Raw genomic sequence first — 16,876 nt, 5'->3', positions numbered from 1 at the left:
GCCCAAGGAGTTGCTTGTGTCTGATGCCACTGGCAGCAGTGGATGGGCTGGCTGGGGCCCGGTCGCTGAGACCAGATTTCTGGTCGCTATGGTGACCTGGTCCATGGGCTTTGTTGAGCCTGGACATATAATATATGCTGATGAACGATGAAGCTCTACCTAGTGACTCAAATATCTGCTTATTGGTACAAAAATGGTGTAGATCTACTTATTTCAATTGGCAATATACAATTCATATGTCATAAGCATGAAGACCTTCCTAAAATGTCAAGAAGAATTTAACAGCCATAATTTACTAGAAAGGCCCTACACCTGAAGTATTTGATCTAATGCAGTCAACAAGAGACACTTTCCTGATCCTCTTCTACACTGACTGAAACTTCCCTAAAAGTGCTGCCTTTGCACCATTGTCCCCTACAACTTGGTCTCAGCAGAAAAGGTCTTTTATTGCTACCGTGTCTCACTACGATATTCCTAAAGGTGTGGTGAGGGTGTTTCTTATGTGCTTGGCTAGATGCCTCTTTCCTGTATCTGATCTTTGTAGGGATCGACCGATTATCGGCAAAGCCGATATATCGAGGGCCGATCTGCAATTTCCACGATATATCGGAATTGGCCACCAAGGTGACCAATATTGCCGATATTTCGGGAAAGTGCTTGTACCGGAGTGATGCCTGCAGCTAGAGGCATCACCCCCATACCGGCGTCCTTACCCGACGGTCGGCTGTCTTGTAATGACAACCAATGCGGCTGTCCCATCCCACGGGGAGACCCGGGCAACCAGCCTGCACGGCCGCCGAAGACCCGATCAAAGCCGCATTCGGCTCTGATCGGGTCTCTATGCAAAAACCCAAAGTGATGTCATGACATCACTTCAGGGTACTGGGGCCAGATTCAAAAAATTACAGCATTCAAAACAGCCAAACTTGGTGTTTTGAATGCTTTTAAGTGCAGAGGAGGGGTTTGGGGTCTTTTAGACCCCCAGATCCCTCCACAAGAGTACCTGTCAAAGACAAAAAAAATGTTTTTAAATGTACGAAAATATCGACCCATATCGATATGCATTGACCAAAATATCGGTATCAGTAACAAAAAAACGATATCGGTCAATCACTATTGCTGACCCCTAAACTGTTTTCTCAACCATGTTTTTGACTGGTGCCTGGATTGACCCTTTTGCCTGCATACTGATCACTCCTCTGCTTGCTGCCTGAACTGATCCTGACTGTTTTCGTGACCACATTTCTACCTGCTACCTTGATCCTTTGCCTGTTTACTGACCACACCTCTACCTGTACCAACCAATCTGCACATCGCACTGACTATATTCCTGGGACACACCATTCAAAGCCATCCTTTGCAGACAATTGTGATCATAGAACCACAGGTCTTCTTTTGTTCAACCAGTAGATTCGGCCTACATGGCTTATAGGAACAGTGACCGCTATAGGTAAAGCTACAATTAGCTAAAGTCCCTGACCACTCATACAGAGGATAGCATTACAGTACACTGTTTTTGATATGACTGATGACTTTTTGTGACACACAAGATACAATGTCCAGTACATAATTAGTTCAATCATTAAAAAAGTCTCACACGTGGTATCCCGATACTCGAGAGGAGTAGCAGAATGTGTTTTGAGACCCAAACTAAGTTGACAGGTGGCGCTTAAGGCTCAACTGGGTCCTCTTATGTAGCAACCGCTTGTAGTGCAGACAGGGACAGAGCTTGCCCCAGCTCTAGACATCTAATGGAAAAGGTAAAAGTCCTGAAAGTAGCACACCTCTATAAAACCCTGTAAGGTGGTGCATGGCCGCCTCAGCCTGAACTCCAACCAGGTCATGCTCCCAACAGTTTTCATTCCGCCCACGAGGCATAATCATGGAGGATCTCAAACATGTGGCATCCCCATACTCAGGAGTATGGGGTGAAAGTCTTACTATGCCCATCCTGTGTGTGTATCTTATTGACATCTCGGAGTAAAAAAAAAAAAAAAAAATTATTTTCTCATATTCCAAAAACTTGTGGCAAAAAAATGTGATCTTCAAAAGACTCACTATGTCTCTTGGTAAATATGTTGGGTGGGTCCAATTTTGCCAAAGTTTATAAAGAAAGTTTATTTGCAAAGTTTTAAAACAAACATTTTTAACCCAAAATGTTTTCTCTCATTTCCCTTATAAAGTAAAAAAACTAAAAAAATAAAAATAAAACCCCAGAAGTAAATACTACCAAAAGTAATATGAATTTGAGTACTGTGTTGTGCGACTAAATATATGCCAGTATCAAAACTGAAAAATGGCTTGGAGAGAAAGGGAATTTAACACGCTGGTCATCAAGTAGTTAGAGAAACCATAATGAGTTTAGGCATTTTAAGTATATTTACTATTTAGATACAAAATCTTTATTTTACAAATAAAATTTATAACAGGATCCACCCTCTATCACTGTTTCCACAAAGCATTATAGTCTCTATAAAAAGAAGTACATTTCTTTACAGTCTGTTTGAAACTTTATACCACAAGAGCAGGGAAGGCAGACGAGTCACTTCCTTTAGACTCATAGTGTGTGTAAAACTGAGCTTGGGCTACTGAGCTTCATAAACTGCCTGTATTTTGTAGCCAGAACAGAAAGCCAACTGGCATAAGGCACCTATGGAAAAGGATGCAAATATAATTCAATGTTTACTTAAAGTGTAAGTCCAGGCAAAAAATAACCAACGCTAAACCTGCTCTCTGCCACATTCTGATCCCAATCAATCTAACCCTGTAAAGCAAAAACTGCTGTACCTAACTGTTCTGCAGCCAATCTAGTCAGGTCTCCAGTGGCAGAAGGTCTGTGCAGGAGAGGACCGACAACCACTGTGAAATGCCTGGGAAGTAACGTCAACCATAGTGTTACTATGGAGCTTCAGTTGTCGGCTGCCTCTCTTGCACCCGCCTCCACACTGAAGCAGTCACCGACAACTGATGCTTGGACCAGACCAGATTGGCTGCAAAATAGTGAAGTATAGCAATTTTTGCTTTACAGGGTTAGATGGATTAGGTTTAGAATGTGGCAGAGAGCAGGTTTAGGGTTAATTAGGTTTTGCCCGAACTTCTACTTTAAAGTAATTGTGAAGTCTTTTTTTTTTTTTATTAAAAAATAGAAAACCTGTTATACTTATTTCCTTGTGTAGTGGTTTTGCACAGAGCAACCCAGATCCTCCTCTTCCTGGGTCTTTCTTTGGCACTCCTGGCCCCTCCCTCCTGTTGAGTGCCCCCACAGCAAGCAGCTTGTAATGGGGGCACCCGAGACAAGTCACGGCTCCCTGTGTCCATTCAGACACGGAGCTGCGGCATGCCCACGCCCCCTTTCTCTCCTGATTGGCTGACTGACTGACAGCACCGGGAGCCAATGGCGCAGCACTGCTGTCTCAGCCAATAAGGAGGGGAGTCCCGGGCAATCGAGACATGCCTGCAACATCGCAGAATCTAGATGGGCTCAGGTAAGTATTAGGGGGGCTGCTACACACAGAAGGCTTTTTATCTTAATGCAAAGAATACATTAAGATAAATGCATAAAAAACCTTCTGTCTTTACAACTCATTTAAATGGTTTTTACCCCTTTTTAAAGTTTGCACCATTTGATGCAGGCAGCAGCTCTAATCTTAGAAAAAAACAAAAAAAAATGACTTGAAAAGGTATGTAGTACTGGTAATTCCACTAGTAATGGAAAAAAAATGTAAAAGTCAGCAGCTACAAATAGCTTCTGACTTTTAATATATAGACACCTACCTTTCCAGGGAGCCCACGATGTTGGCACCCCAGCCGATTTTCGGACCAGCTGCCGCCACCATTTGTTGTAAAGGGAACTGGCAGTGAAGCCTTTCGGTTTCACAGCTGGTTCCCTACTGCACTACACTTTCCAATTGGCTCAGCGAGTGGAAGGAGGAGGGGGGGTCGAATTTCTGAGGGATGGTGCCGCGACAAAAACAGGTACCCGTTCCCCCCTGAAATGTGCCAAATGTGGCAGGGGGGGGGGGGGGGCTTTGGAGGGAGGAAGCACATCAGCGGCAAACGTTACTACCTTACTCCTTGTGTCAACCAATACACAGAAGGCCAGATCATTTAAATGTTTGAAGAAAGAGTATTGCTATTCTGGCTAAACTTCTAGTAATGATTTTTGTAAAAAAATTATTGGTAGCAGACAGCAAAGTGTCTACACACATTTTACTAAAATAAGGATTCTCCTGCAGATCCTAGGAGGCCTCTTCATACAAGTATTTGCAGCATACAAATAGCATCTTGAACAGAAATGCAGACGTCTATCACTCCTCACAACATCCCACTATGGCATGTTCCAAAACTCAATGAAGCAAACACATTGCATAATGGAAGACAACCATTTTTTGAGCCAGGAATGTATAGGCAGACTTCTTGCCTGCTAAAAGTAAGTGGAGACTAAGTCAAAATGGTGGCAGGTTTACCTTACCTTCCACATTTCCCAATAAGAAAGAACACTTCTCTTAAATCAGGAAGCCATATTATTGCCTATGAATAGTAGCAAGCTTTTAAAACAGACCAACAACATAAAAGGCAAAAACATTTACATTTTTGCCTTATGAAGCAACATTTTACAGTTCACCACCAACTATGCTTTCACTGGAGATATCATCAGTGTGGCTTTCAAAGTCATTTCCTGGATGGGAAAGTGACATCTACATCTTAGATATTGTCTGATATATTCCTGGCTAATGTCCTCATGTAAGAAGAATAAAGAACAGGCCATTACCGGATTAAATCAAACTAAAATCAGGGGGAATACAAAGCTAATTTATATCTGGCAGAGCTTCACACGGTAGCAAGGCAGATATTCTGATATACTACAATGGCTCATAGATTTAAAGCTGAATTTAGGGAATTGAGCTTTGTAAAACGTGAAGGTATGCTAAAAGTTAAATTCGACAAGGTGCATGACATCTGTTGGAATTATCTCTATTCTTTACATCTGACAGTATTTTTTTATTTTTTTTAAACTCCCAGAAGACAGCTATCATAGTTTGTGGAGTCTGATGCTGGACCTCGGCATCTTCAAAAGTACAGTCAATGCACTGTTATACCTGCTCCTCTCCTCCTGCCCAATCACAGAAGCCTCTGTAATATGTGAAAGCATTCACAAAATACAAAGGCTTCTGTGCATGGGCAGCAGATGGGAAGGGCAGGTGTAACTGCTGTTATGTGCTTCTCTCCTGTCTGAGCCATTAACTTATCTATACTATTTACATCTGACAAGTCCAGGAGTGGCATGCACTTTGCTGGACCCTAAACAGTGTGCTTGGTCTTTTTACAAAGAGGCTGAATTCCTGGAAATCAGCTTTAATAATCGAGATTCAAAACATTGTGAGTACTCTTTGGGAACACACACACACTGATGTGTTTGTGGAAGGGGGATTTGAGGGGGGCACTGTCAAGCTTGCACCTTTAAAAACAAAACATTCCGTTTAAAACAGAAACTAAAGGCAAAATGTTTGTGCATATGCATTTAAAAAAAAATATAGTAGTTACTGCCAGCATCTGCAAAACTGACAGAAAGAAGCAGCATTCTCAAATGGAAAATAAAGGTTTCTAAGTTTCTTACATCTCGTAAAGCTTCCTGCGCAAGGGAGCGGAATGACAAAATCACTCCAATGATGGTCATCCTCTTCAAGACACTGTCCACAGCTACAGGTAATAATACAAAAAAAGTAGGTAAGTTGAAGATTTTAGTATATAAACACAAGCAAAAACAGGATGCATATTTAGAAATCTGTAAAATGTAACACTTGCCGATATATCGGGGGCCGATATGCACTTTCCCAGATATATCGGAATCGCCCACCAAGGTGACCGATATTGCGAGAAAGGGCATGTACCGGAGTGATGCCTGCAGCTAGAGGCATTGCCCCGGTACCGGCGTCCATAGAAGGCCGGCTGTCTTGTAATGACAACCGATACAGCTGAGATATGCACTTTCCCAGATATATCGGAATCGCCCACCAAGGTGACTGATATTGCGGGAAAGCTCATGTACCGGAGTGATGCCTGCAGCTAGAGGCATCACCCTGGTACCGGCGTCCTTAGAAGGTCGGCTGTCTTGTAATGACAACCGATGCGGCTGAGAAGCAGCTTGGCTGTCATTACAAGGAGTGGCAGGGGACTTCTCTCTCTCTTCCCCCCTCTCTCGCGGCTCTCCACCGGGAGACCAGCCTGCACAGCCGCCGAAGAGAAGACCCCATCAAAGCCGCATTCGGCTCTGATCGGGTCTCCATGTAAAAACCCAGAAGTGATGTTAAATTCAAAGAAATGACAGCATTCAAAACAGCCAAAATTATTGTTTTGAATGCTTTTAAGTGCAGAGGAGGGGGTTTGGGGTCTTTTAGACCCCCAGATCCCTCCAAAAATCCAGGCTTTTAAGGCCCCATTCACATAGGCTGTCTGATCCGGTCCGCCTGTCAGTTTTTCAGGCGGACCTGATCGGGCCATCCATTCACCCCTATGAAGCGGCGGATTGTCAGCGCAAACATTTCGGCTAACATCCGATCCTGTCCACCAAATCCAGAAGGATGGAGGACCTATTCCCCCATCCGTCAAATGGATGGAAACGTATGAAAACGGACAGGCGGTCCATTTTCATCGGATCTACCCAAGGAGGAGAGCGGCACTCTGACCGGTCCATCTCTGCACAGTGAGCAGGGACGGACCTGTCATCTGCCTGCTCAGCAGAGCGATCACCATCCATCAAACGGATCCACACCATGTGAAAGGGACCTTAGGGGCTATAACAGGATTGGTTAAATAATTCAAAAAAATCAGTTTACCTAATAACCATTACATCCATTCTACCCAACACCATACCCAACTTATTTAAATATAGACTTGGGCAACAGATGCACAAGGACTGAATAATGCTTCATACACCAATCTATAGACCAAGGAGATGCTGAACACTAATAACTTCCATCTTGGGTGTCTTAGTTACTTACAAGATAGTCGCTTAAAAAGAGCTTGCATTTGTTCTGGTTTGTCAAAGCTTGTCCTCATCTGTGTTAAGACATCAACATTCTCCACCACTAGTTTCTGAAAAGACATGTGAATGTATGGGTTAGCAACAATAAAAAGAAGATAGAAAAAAATTGTGATGCATTGAGTCTAAATATTTTATCAACTCTAGTATAAGACATTGGTTGCTTCATTCAGAAAGTCAGTACCCGCATGGAGTTTGTATGTTTGCTCTGTCCCTGCGTGGGTTTCTTCTGGGCACTCTGGTTTTCCACCCACACTCCAAAGACATGCTGGTAGGTTAATTGGATCCTGTCTACATTGGCCCTAGTACAAAATGTACATGAACGTGAGTTCGGGGCCTTAGATTGTAAGCTCCTCAAGGGCATGGACTGATGTAAATGTATTTTATATACAGTGTGTGTAATATATATATATTTATTGTGTAAATTGACAGTGCTATAAGTACTTGTAAATATGTGTGCCAGATATGTGCACAGAAGCACAATGAAGGTATTTTGAGTAAAGCTAAATGATCTTTTAGTTCATGCATGCTACAAAGGTTTGTTTTCAGTTTGAATAATTTATCCTACTTTAAAGCCAACCTGCCACGAAAGGTAACTAAAGTGAATAGCATTCTACAAGTCAGGAGCATGCACATTAGAAAAGTTAAATTTGCATGTTCTCCTCTGTGGGTACCCTTCAGTTGTTTCAGTTTCCTCTCAAAGTCCAAAAAAAAAAGGTTATTATTTCACTTAACAGGTGCTGGTGTGTAGGTCACCGTGGCTGTGTTAGGGACCAGGACAGTTTTTAAAACTGGACAAAAAGGGGCAGCTGCTTTGTGCCCCAAAGCGATGACTGGGCCCGGGGCAGCTGCCCCTTGAGCCAGCATTGTCTGCAAACAGTTGATAAGTGGATTTAGGAGGGCCCAAGTGCATGTTTGCTCAGGGTCCAATCAATATTAAAGACGGCCCTGATAGGAACATTAGGCTCCAACCTAACTTCGAGATAAAAAGATTGATTTGATTGAATTTCATTCCCTGTAAAGCACTAAGGAATTTATTGGCACTACATAAATTAATCAACAATGAGCATCTCCGTGAGGGACAGCATATCATTATGCCTTTGCCTTTAAGGTTTTTAGTTTTTTTTTTATAAAAATTTATGGGGGAGGTTAACAACCTCGAAGCCTAAATTGACAGCAGCTTGGCCCGCGTCATCTGCTGAAGAATTTGCTACTATCTAGCCTTTTGTAAAACAGACAAAAGAACATTTTACATCTCTGGCAGCCTGTAGGATGCAATTCCAGTTAAACTTCAAAGAAAGGAATGGATTCAGGCTAAAAAAGAAAAAAACAACACGGGATGGTTAAAGCTGAACTCTGCAGTCCTTGCGATGAGAATGCTTTTTGCTTAAAAGAGGAGCTCCAGTCATTTTTGTGTTTATTAAAAGTTAGCAGCTGTTGACTTAAAAAATCACACTCACTGTTCCAGGATCTAGCGATGGCTCACTCCAGCTGTCCCTTCCCTCCATCTTCTGTCCCTGGAACCAGCATCCTGACTGTGGGCACCCAGCTGTGACAGTTTGCAGCTTCACAGCCAGGTGTCAGCTACGCTGTACACTGAATAGTCCTGCAGTCTCCTGGGACCTGTGAAGTGTCCCGGGTGACTGCGGGGAGGGAGAGGGAAAGGGAAAGGAGAACTTCCACTCGGATCGAAGCAAAAGTGGGAGCGGGTACCTGTCAAAAACCAGGTAACCAACCCCCCCCCCCCCCCCATTTGGGGAAGAGGTGAGGAGTCGGAGGCTTTAAAGCGGAACTTCCACTTTTGGGTGGCGCTCCGCTTTAAACACAACTGCCATGATGCCCTGTATTGCATTTTTCCAGCCATTTGAAGAAGTGTGTCAAATGACAATTTACACACTGATGAACTATGAGTTGTGGAAGTGCCCCGTTTCCATTTTGATTTTCTTCAGTTTGCATCCGCCTATGGAAATCATAGTATTAATAAGTTGCCAGTGTTTCATCCCCATGTTTCCTATTTTTAGGATTTTGAAAACACTTTTTTGATAAAAAAAAAAAAAGCCAAAAAAAATTTCTTTAGACAACTTCAAATTTTGAAAGCGTCAAAATCTTCCTAACAGCTTCACCTTAGAACAGTGCAATTATCCAGCCACTGAAAATAACACATAAAAGTACAACTAAAGAAAAACTTTTTTTTTTATATATATATATAAATGGATTTTTGTAAAATCTTACCGTAAAATCCTTTTCTCTTAGCTCATTGACAGACGTAGTCCTCGGTGATACACCACCTTCGGGTTATGTTGCCTCCACAGGAGCAGGACTAGACAGGAAATTAAAAAGCTCTGGCCACACCCTAGGGGCAGTCCCAGAGGGTACATCCTCTCTCTCTCTGCCTCAGCAAATCAGTTATGTGAAAAAGCAGTCTTTAGAGATTTTAACCCAACCCAACTAAAAAACAGAGGGGCGGGGACTACGTCTGTCAATAAGATAAGAGAAAAGGATTTTACGGTAAGATTTTACAAAAATCCATTTTTCTCTAGCGCTCATTGACAGACGTAGTCCTCGGTGATACACCACCTTCGGGACGTCCCAGAGCAGTATCACAAATGAGGGGTGGGAAAATGGAAATCAAATCCCAATCTAGAAGGCCCAACCGGTGCCAACTAGAAGTTTACAATGCTCATCCTTAATGATGAGACTCAACAAAAAAGAGAAAATTTTTTTTTTTTTTTTTTTTCAAACAGAAAAAAACCCTCGAGGTAGACCACCGGTCTCCTCAAATTGCGGCCTGCAAAACCTTGCGGCCAAATGAGGCATCCGCCGATGCCGTCACATCAATTTTATAGAATTTTGTAAAGGTATGTACCGACGACCAGGTGGCCGCCTTACATACCTGGACCACTGACGCCTGATGGCGAAAGGCCCAGGAAGTACTGAGCGCTCGAGTGGAGTGCGCCCTAACAGGGAACGGAGGACTCTGACCCTTAATAGAATAAGCCTGTATCACCGTTTGTCTAATCCATTTGGCAATGGTCGCGGCAGATGCAGGCAAACCCTTTCTGGGGCCATCCGTGATCACAAAAAGTGAATCCGTCTTACGGAATGATTCCGTAGCTTTCAGGTATACCCTGATTGCCCGAACCACATCTAAGGAATGCAACGCATGTTCCCGATGATGCTTGGGCTGAGGACACAAGGAAGGTAGTACAATATCTTCATTCAGATGAAAATCTGAAACCACCTTAGGAAGAAAAGATGGCTTAGGATGAAGTACTACCTTATCCCTATGAATCACTAGGTATGGGGACTGGCATGATAATGCAGCCAGTTCTGACACCCTGCGAGCAGAAGTAATAGCCACCAAGAAGGCCACCTTCTGGGATAAAGTAAGCAAGGGAATCTCCCTGATGTTTTCAAAGGGAGGTTTCTGTAGAACCGACAAAACCAAATTAAGATCCCAGGGCGGTAAGGGCGCGCGGACTGGAGGAGCCAGGTGCCGCACCCCCTGGATGAAATTCCGCACCAAGGACTTGGTAGCTAAAGGTTTCTGAAAGAAGATTGCTAATGCTGAAACTTGACCCTTGATGGTGCTCAAGGCTAGCTTCTGCTCAACCCCTTGTTGCAAAAAGGCCAATATTCGAGTCACCGAATAGGAGGAAATCCTAAAGATTCGCACCACGCAATTTAAGTCTTCCATGTGTGATAATAGACCTTGCTGGAAGTCGCTTTCCTTGCTTTAATAAGGGTAGGAATGACTGAAGTAGACAAACCTCTGTCCTTCAGTACTTGGGTCTCAATGGCCAGGCCATTAAAACCAGCGACTGTAAAGCACGATGGTAAATTGGTCCTTGAGACCACAGACACTCCCTGAGACGAAGTTCCCACGGAACGTCTGCGACTAGCATGTCCAAGTCGGCCAGGCCGGCTTGAGGAGGCCAGCCTAGAATTTCTAGGACCACTGGCGCTGATAGAATCTGAACCAGGCGTCCCTAGAGGTATCTGGCCCCGACCATCCGAGAAAGTCTGGTCGTTTTCTGTTCCCACACATTTATCAGATACCTGATTGTTATCAGGAAGGGTGATCTTTTCTGGTTGAACCTCAGGGACCGAAGTCATCCGACTAGAGGCTACTTGGCCTATCTGGTCAACCAGATCCGATTCCTGTGAGGTATAGGGACTAATCTTAGGAAAAGGTAAAGGAAAAGATCTATTCAGGGAACGGTAACTACCGCTTCCTGTAGTACTTAAATGTTGGAAGGGAAGAATCACACCGGTAGTAGTGGTTGAAGCTCGATCTAATGTCCTGAATACCGGTGAAAACGTCCCCCCACCCTGAAACCGGGTGGGGGCGCACCTTCAGGCTGTGTACTCCTTTGCTTCGGGTTTGGCTGGGCTGGTCCTCTGCTTGCCCGACCAGCCCTTCTTGAACCCTCCTGGAGGAGTCTTGCCTTTCCCGCTAGTACCAGCCGGGCGCCCTTTATGGGCGGTAAAGAAAGGTCCTCGCTTGTTGCGAGGTCCCTTAGCTTTAGCAGCCTGTGGCAAAAAAGTGCTCTTGCCCCCAGTGGCATCCTTGATGATTTCATCTAGGTTGGCCCCAAATAGACGATTCCCCTGAAAAGGGAGATTTGTCAAGGTCTTTTTGGAACCTAGGTCAGCTGACCAGCATTTTAACCACAGCACACGTCTGAGGATCACCGCTGACATAGATGCATGCCCTAATAAGGGAGTAGTGTCCAAGGCTGCGTCACAGATAAACTGTAGCCCTTGTATAATCTGTTCCATCAAATCAGATGTCTCCTGGGGAATATCTTTTCCCCTAAGGTCTTGGCGTACCATTTTCGCCCATTCCGTAAGTGTCTGGGAAACTAGACCAATAACAATTACTGGTCTAAATGCTGACCCTATCAGAGAGAAGATGGTGCGGGACTCTGCTTCCATCTTTCGATCCACCGGATCCTTAAAGGACGAAGTGTCCTCCACTGGGATAACCGTGGCTTTATTCAGCCTGGAAATAGGTGGGTCCACCACAGGTGGTACCGTCCATTTCTTAATGATGGATTCCTCAAACGGATAGCGTCTAGCAATACGCTTGGAAATAGTAAAGGTACGTTTAGAATGCTCCCATTCTCCTTTAATCTGATTACCGAAACATTTGGGTACAGGAAAAACCTTCACCGTTTTGATGGGCTTATTAGTACCAAAAGGAATCTCTGTTTCAGTTGCCTCTGCCGGTAAAGCCTCAAGTTTTAAGGTTTCCTGCACTGCCACAACTAGTGCGTCCACCAATGCTTCTTCCTGAATTATAGCAGGAGAAGAAGCGTCCTCCTCACTGTCTGAGGGGGCTTTACCTGGGATAACAGCCTTTGCAGAGGAACCTGCAACTGCAGTGACCATCTCTAAATCAGAGTCAGAGGTGTCAGATAGTATAGGGGTAGGCGGGGGTCGCTTCCTTGACCCCCGTCCCTGACAGGCCGCCTCCACCCGAGCCACCATAGACTCCAAAATTGCTGTAAATGACTCTACACTCTGTGCACCGGCGGGTCCCGTGGCCCCCTCGAGGGAAACAGGTGGGGGAATATGTGTGGCAGGGTCCATGATAATTCCAGTCACTTCCTGGATAATATAATTCAAAAATAAAAAACCTTTTTTTTTTTTTCAGACCCCCAGCGCCACAAAAAGCCCCTTAGTGTTACCTGCTAGGGATCCCTATCGATCGAGAGAGAGAGAGATAGACCCCCAGGCTCACCACTTGATGCTCAGAGTTTAACTGCAACAGGTTACAGCGCTGTCTTGACAAACAGGAAGTCTTTTGGCTCCAGGAAGAAAGGAGGCGGCTCCGCCCCTCTGCACGCCTTCCGGCGCCTCCCCTAGCTCCACGAGGTGTTTGGATCACCTCAAACATGGCCGCCCCCATGCTGGAGACACGAGGCTACGCCAAAATGGCGGCTCGTGCGATCCAGCAAAAAAAAAAAAATGGCGGCGGCCTGTACTGAACAGCGGTGTGCTGCAGGGCACGCAACACTCTCTCTGCATGGGGATTTGGCGTGGTTGGCGGTACCGGCCCTGGCGGACCGCATGGCCATTCGGGAGGCCTGCTAATAGCTGGAGATCTGATTAGGAAGGCAGTCTACATGTCCGTGGCTTCTGACTGGTAGGTAGCTTATTCTTATCACCGTAAGATTCCCAGAATGCCACAGATTATAATCTTTTTAACATGTATACAATTAGATTGTTAGCTCCCAAACCAAGCCTCCTGGCTTTTTGCACATAAAATCACACTCAAAGTAGGAGGATCTGTGTCATTTATAGGATAGAGAGGGACTCTATCTTACCATACAGAGAGGGGCCCGCGTTCACCACAAGACCCCTCAGGGGAAAAGGGGGAACATACTACTCACCATACCGGAACCAGGCGGGCACCAACTCCTGACAGTACCCCTCTCCACCGGGGCGGGAGGGCTGTCGACCGATATGGACGCCGTGACTCATGGTCTTTGGCGTTTCAGCGAGACGTTTAACTCGCGGGGTCAGTCCTTTAATGGGACTTTGTCGCGGCTGACCCAGCGTGGAGCTATGGCCTGCACGCGCTCGTAGGCTGAACTGGGGTGACCACCGGATCTCAACATCCAGCCCGTCGCCCAGTTCAGCTTTCTTGCTTGAAGATCTCACAGGAACACTGGAGAAAAAAAGCTGTCTAAAAAATCCTTTAAGAAAAAATCTTGCCAGGACCTAAGATCCCAGCAAGGTATCTAGGTCCTTACTCCTAACTAGACAGAAAATAACTGATTTGCTGAGGCAGAGAGAGAGAGGATGTACCCTCTGGGACTGCCCCTAGGGTGTGGCCAGAGCTTTTTAATTTCCTGTCTAGTCCTGCTCCTGTGGAGGCAACATAACCCGAAGGTGGTGTATCACCGAGGACTACGTCTGTCAATGAGCGCTAGAGAAATATCTATATTTTGGATAGAGTGGAGAGAAATTTGAACCCCATCAGATTTTTATTGTGGTCTGTGCTGCCATTAGAGAGATTCACCCTCTCTATTAGTTCTGTTTACCTGTTATCACAGAAAGTGAAAAGAAAATCCCAAATTTTGGGTTGTCCCCAGAACAGTAATAGAGGACACTAGCTCTGGTGACGATGGGGACAACCAGGAATTGCCTCACTTTAGAGGTATTTTTTTCTTACTGCTTGTTTTGGCTATGGGAGAAGTGAAGGAAAATCCTCGTAATGCGAGACAGACGGCATAAATAAAAAAAAAAAAAATGCAGGGGTTACAACCCTCTCTTACTCAATACAAAATGGGGAAAAAAAGGCTTGCCTTTAGTTCTACTTCACCTTCCACAAAGTCCAATATTACAATCCAATTTCCATCACATGCTTCAGCAAGAAAAAAATATTTTAAGATGGTACCTTAAGTTCAGCCACTTGGGAGGAAATATGCCACATGAGACTTTCACTAAGGAACTTCATTCCATAAGGTCCCAGCAGCTCTGACAAAGCTCTCATCTCTACAAATAGAGCACAACAGATAAATTAGATTACTATATGAAAACTGAGAAAAATGCTGCATGCATAAAAAAAAAAAAAAAAAAAGCCAGTAAAAGTCCCAATTTGCTTAAAAGAGAATTACAGCATGCTATCAATCAATGCATATTTTTTCTATTGCAGCCCATGCATATTTTTTCTATTGCAGCCGAAATTTCCAGGTACCTCCGGCTCCCACTTCACATTCATTCAAATGGATGGCCTGTATTCATGCCAAAACCAAGCCGTCTACAGTAGTACAGACCAAGACATAAGAAATGAATGGGCAGAGAGGGGCACACATGTACAATAGCTACTAGATGCGTTTTAGGAAGTTTTGGTGGAAAGCCTGGGCAGCGCCAAGCAGGGGCACACAGTAAAGATCTCAGGAGCAGGGTTGAAGGTACGAATGTTACTAGGTGGATGCGATTCCTGGGGGCGAGCTTACATCAGGGCTGGGGTCTCTTTGACCTGCTATTTTCTGCCTATATTATACAGAAAAGCATGGTGACCTAGAGACGGGTTTTAAATTATTTATTTAAAAAAATGAAGGGTTCTGTTTTACTATAACTTTTATTGGCAATTTGAGAAAGGAAGGAAGGGGCAACCAGGAAAGCAAAACACAAGCAGATACACACACCAAAATACCCAGATTAAACATCAACTTTAGTATATGGCAAAAGGATTCCCAGAGCACTATGAGTCAGCTAAATAGAAAGCAGAGCAGACCACACCTCCGTTACTCTAACAGAAAGCTTTGAATAAGCAAATAGGGGGCTCTAAGGATTGATTTACTGATGTGATAACTCCCTGAAATATATCATTTCTTTTTTCTACAGTGAGGTGTCCAAAACTATCATCTTAACCACTTCCCGACCGTAGGACATCCTTGGATGTCCTTAGGTGGAAGTGGTATTAAAAATTTTCAACAAGCGATTCCCTGTTCAGCAGAAGTGATTCGGGTGGGTCAACCCCTTGTCTTTCCCGGGCTCTGCTGTACGATCGCAGAGACCGGGAGCGACGTGATGGCGGCACTACACAGAGCAGTACCAACATAGTTTCCTCCCTCTCTGTGACTGTTAACTGGAAGCAACAAGGATTTTAGACACTTTTGGTTTCGGCTCTTTGTTTACCTGGTCGTTACTGGTCTGTGTCTAATAGACCCCAGATTATTGATAGCAATAAAGTTAATAGCAATAAAATTAATTATAAAAAATAAAGACAGTAAAAAGGTTTTAGATAACATAAAAAAAAAAGTGTATATCACCCCTGTTCCCATGCTTATGCGCAAATGCAAACGCATATGTCAATGGTGATCACACCACACTTGTGAGGTATTGTCGTGAACGCCAGAGTGAGAGCATTAATTCTAGTGCTGGACCACCTGTGTATCTCAAAACTGGTATCCTGCAAAGGCGTTTAAAGCGGTGGAGAATTTTAGGAACCGTAATTTGGCGCCATTCCATGGGCAGATGCAATTTAAAAGCGTGACATGTTCGGTATCTATTTACTCGGCATATGAAAAAATGGGGTATTATACTGTGTTTGTGTGCAATAAATGGATTTTTGTAAAATCTTACCGTAAAATCCTTTTCTCTTAGCTCATCGACAGACGTAGTCCTCGGTGATACACCACCTTCGGGTTATGTTACCTCCGCAGGAGCAGGACTAGACAGGAAATTAAAAAGCTCTGGCCACACCCTAGGGGCAGTCCCAGAGGGTATATCCTCTCTCTCTCTGCCTCAGCAAATCAGTTATGTGAAAAAGCAGTGCTTAGAGAATTTAACCCAACCCAACTCCAAAACAGAGGGGCGGGGACTACGTCTGTCGATGAGCTAAGAGAAAAGGATTTTACGGTAAGATTTTACAAAAATCCATTTTTCTCTAGCGCTCATCGACAGACGTAGTCCTCGGTGATACACCACCTTCGGGACGTCCCAGAGCAGTATCACAACTGAGGGGTGGGAAAATGGAAATCAAATCCAAATCTAGAAGGCCCAACCGGTGCCAACTAGAAGTTTACAATGCTCATCCTTAATGATGAGACTCAACCAAAAAAAGAGAAAAACAATTCTTTTTTTTTTTTTTTCAAACAGAAAAAAACCCTCGAGGTAGACCACCGGTCTCCTCAAATTGCGGCCTGCAAAACCTTGCGGCCAAATGAGGCATCCGCCGATGCCGTCACATCAATTTTATAGAATTTTGTAAAGGTATGTACCGACGACCAGGTGGCCGCCTTACATACCTGGACCACTGACGCCTGATGGCGAAAGGCCCAGGAAGTACTGAGCGCTCGAGTGGAGTGCGCCCTA

The 16,876-nt window shown here is 44.4% G+C and overlaps 1 protein-coding gene across 4 annotated transcripts in view; it reads right to left on the bottom strand.

Moving 5' to 3' along the window:
• NCKAP1 (NCK associated protein 1) overlaps positions 1-16,876 on the bottom strand; it is a 248,857-nt gene that overhangs the window by 35,912 nt on the left and 196,069 nt on the right. For all 4 annotated transcript variants that reach the window (XM_082260288.1, XM_082260289.1, XM_082260290.1 and 1 more), the window contains 3 exons: positions 14,451-14,548; positions 7,002-7,095; positions 5,618-5,700 (listed from right to left, as the gene is read on the bottom strand). In XM_082260288.1, coding sequence (XP_082116414.1) covers positions 5,618-5,700; positions 7,002-7,095; positions 14,451-14,548 — 275 coding nt within the window. The remainder of the gene's footprint in view (positions 1-5,617; positions 5,701-7,001; positions 7,096-14,450; positions 14,549-16,876) is intronic.

Source organism: Pelophylax lessonae, assembly GCF_965119305.1.
Source record: "Pelophylax lessonae genome assembly, chromosome: 6".
NCBI classification, from domain to species: Eukaryota; Metazoa; Chordata; class Amphibia; order Anura; family Ranidae; genus Pelophylax; species Pelophylax lessonae.
Note: the sequence above shows the minus strand (reverse complement) of the source record. Positions and strands in the feature narration are given on the sequence as shown.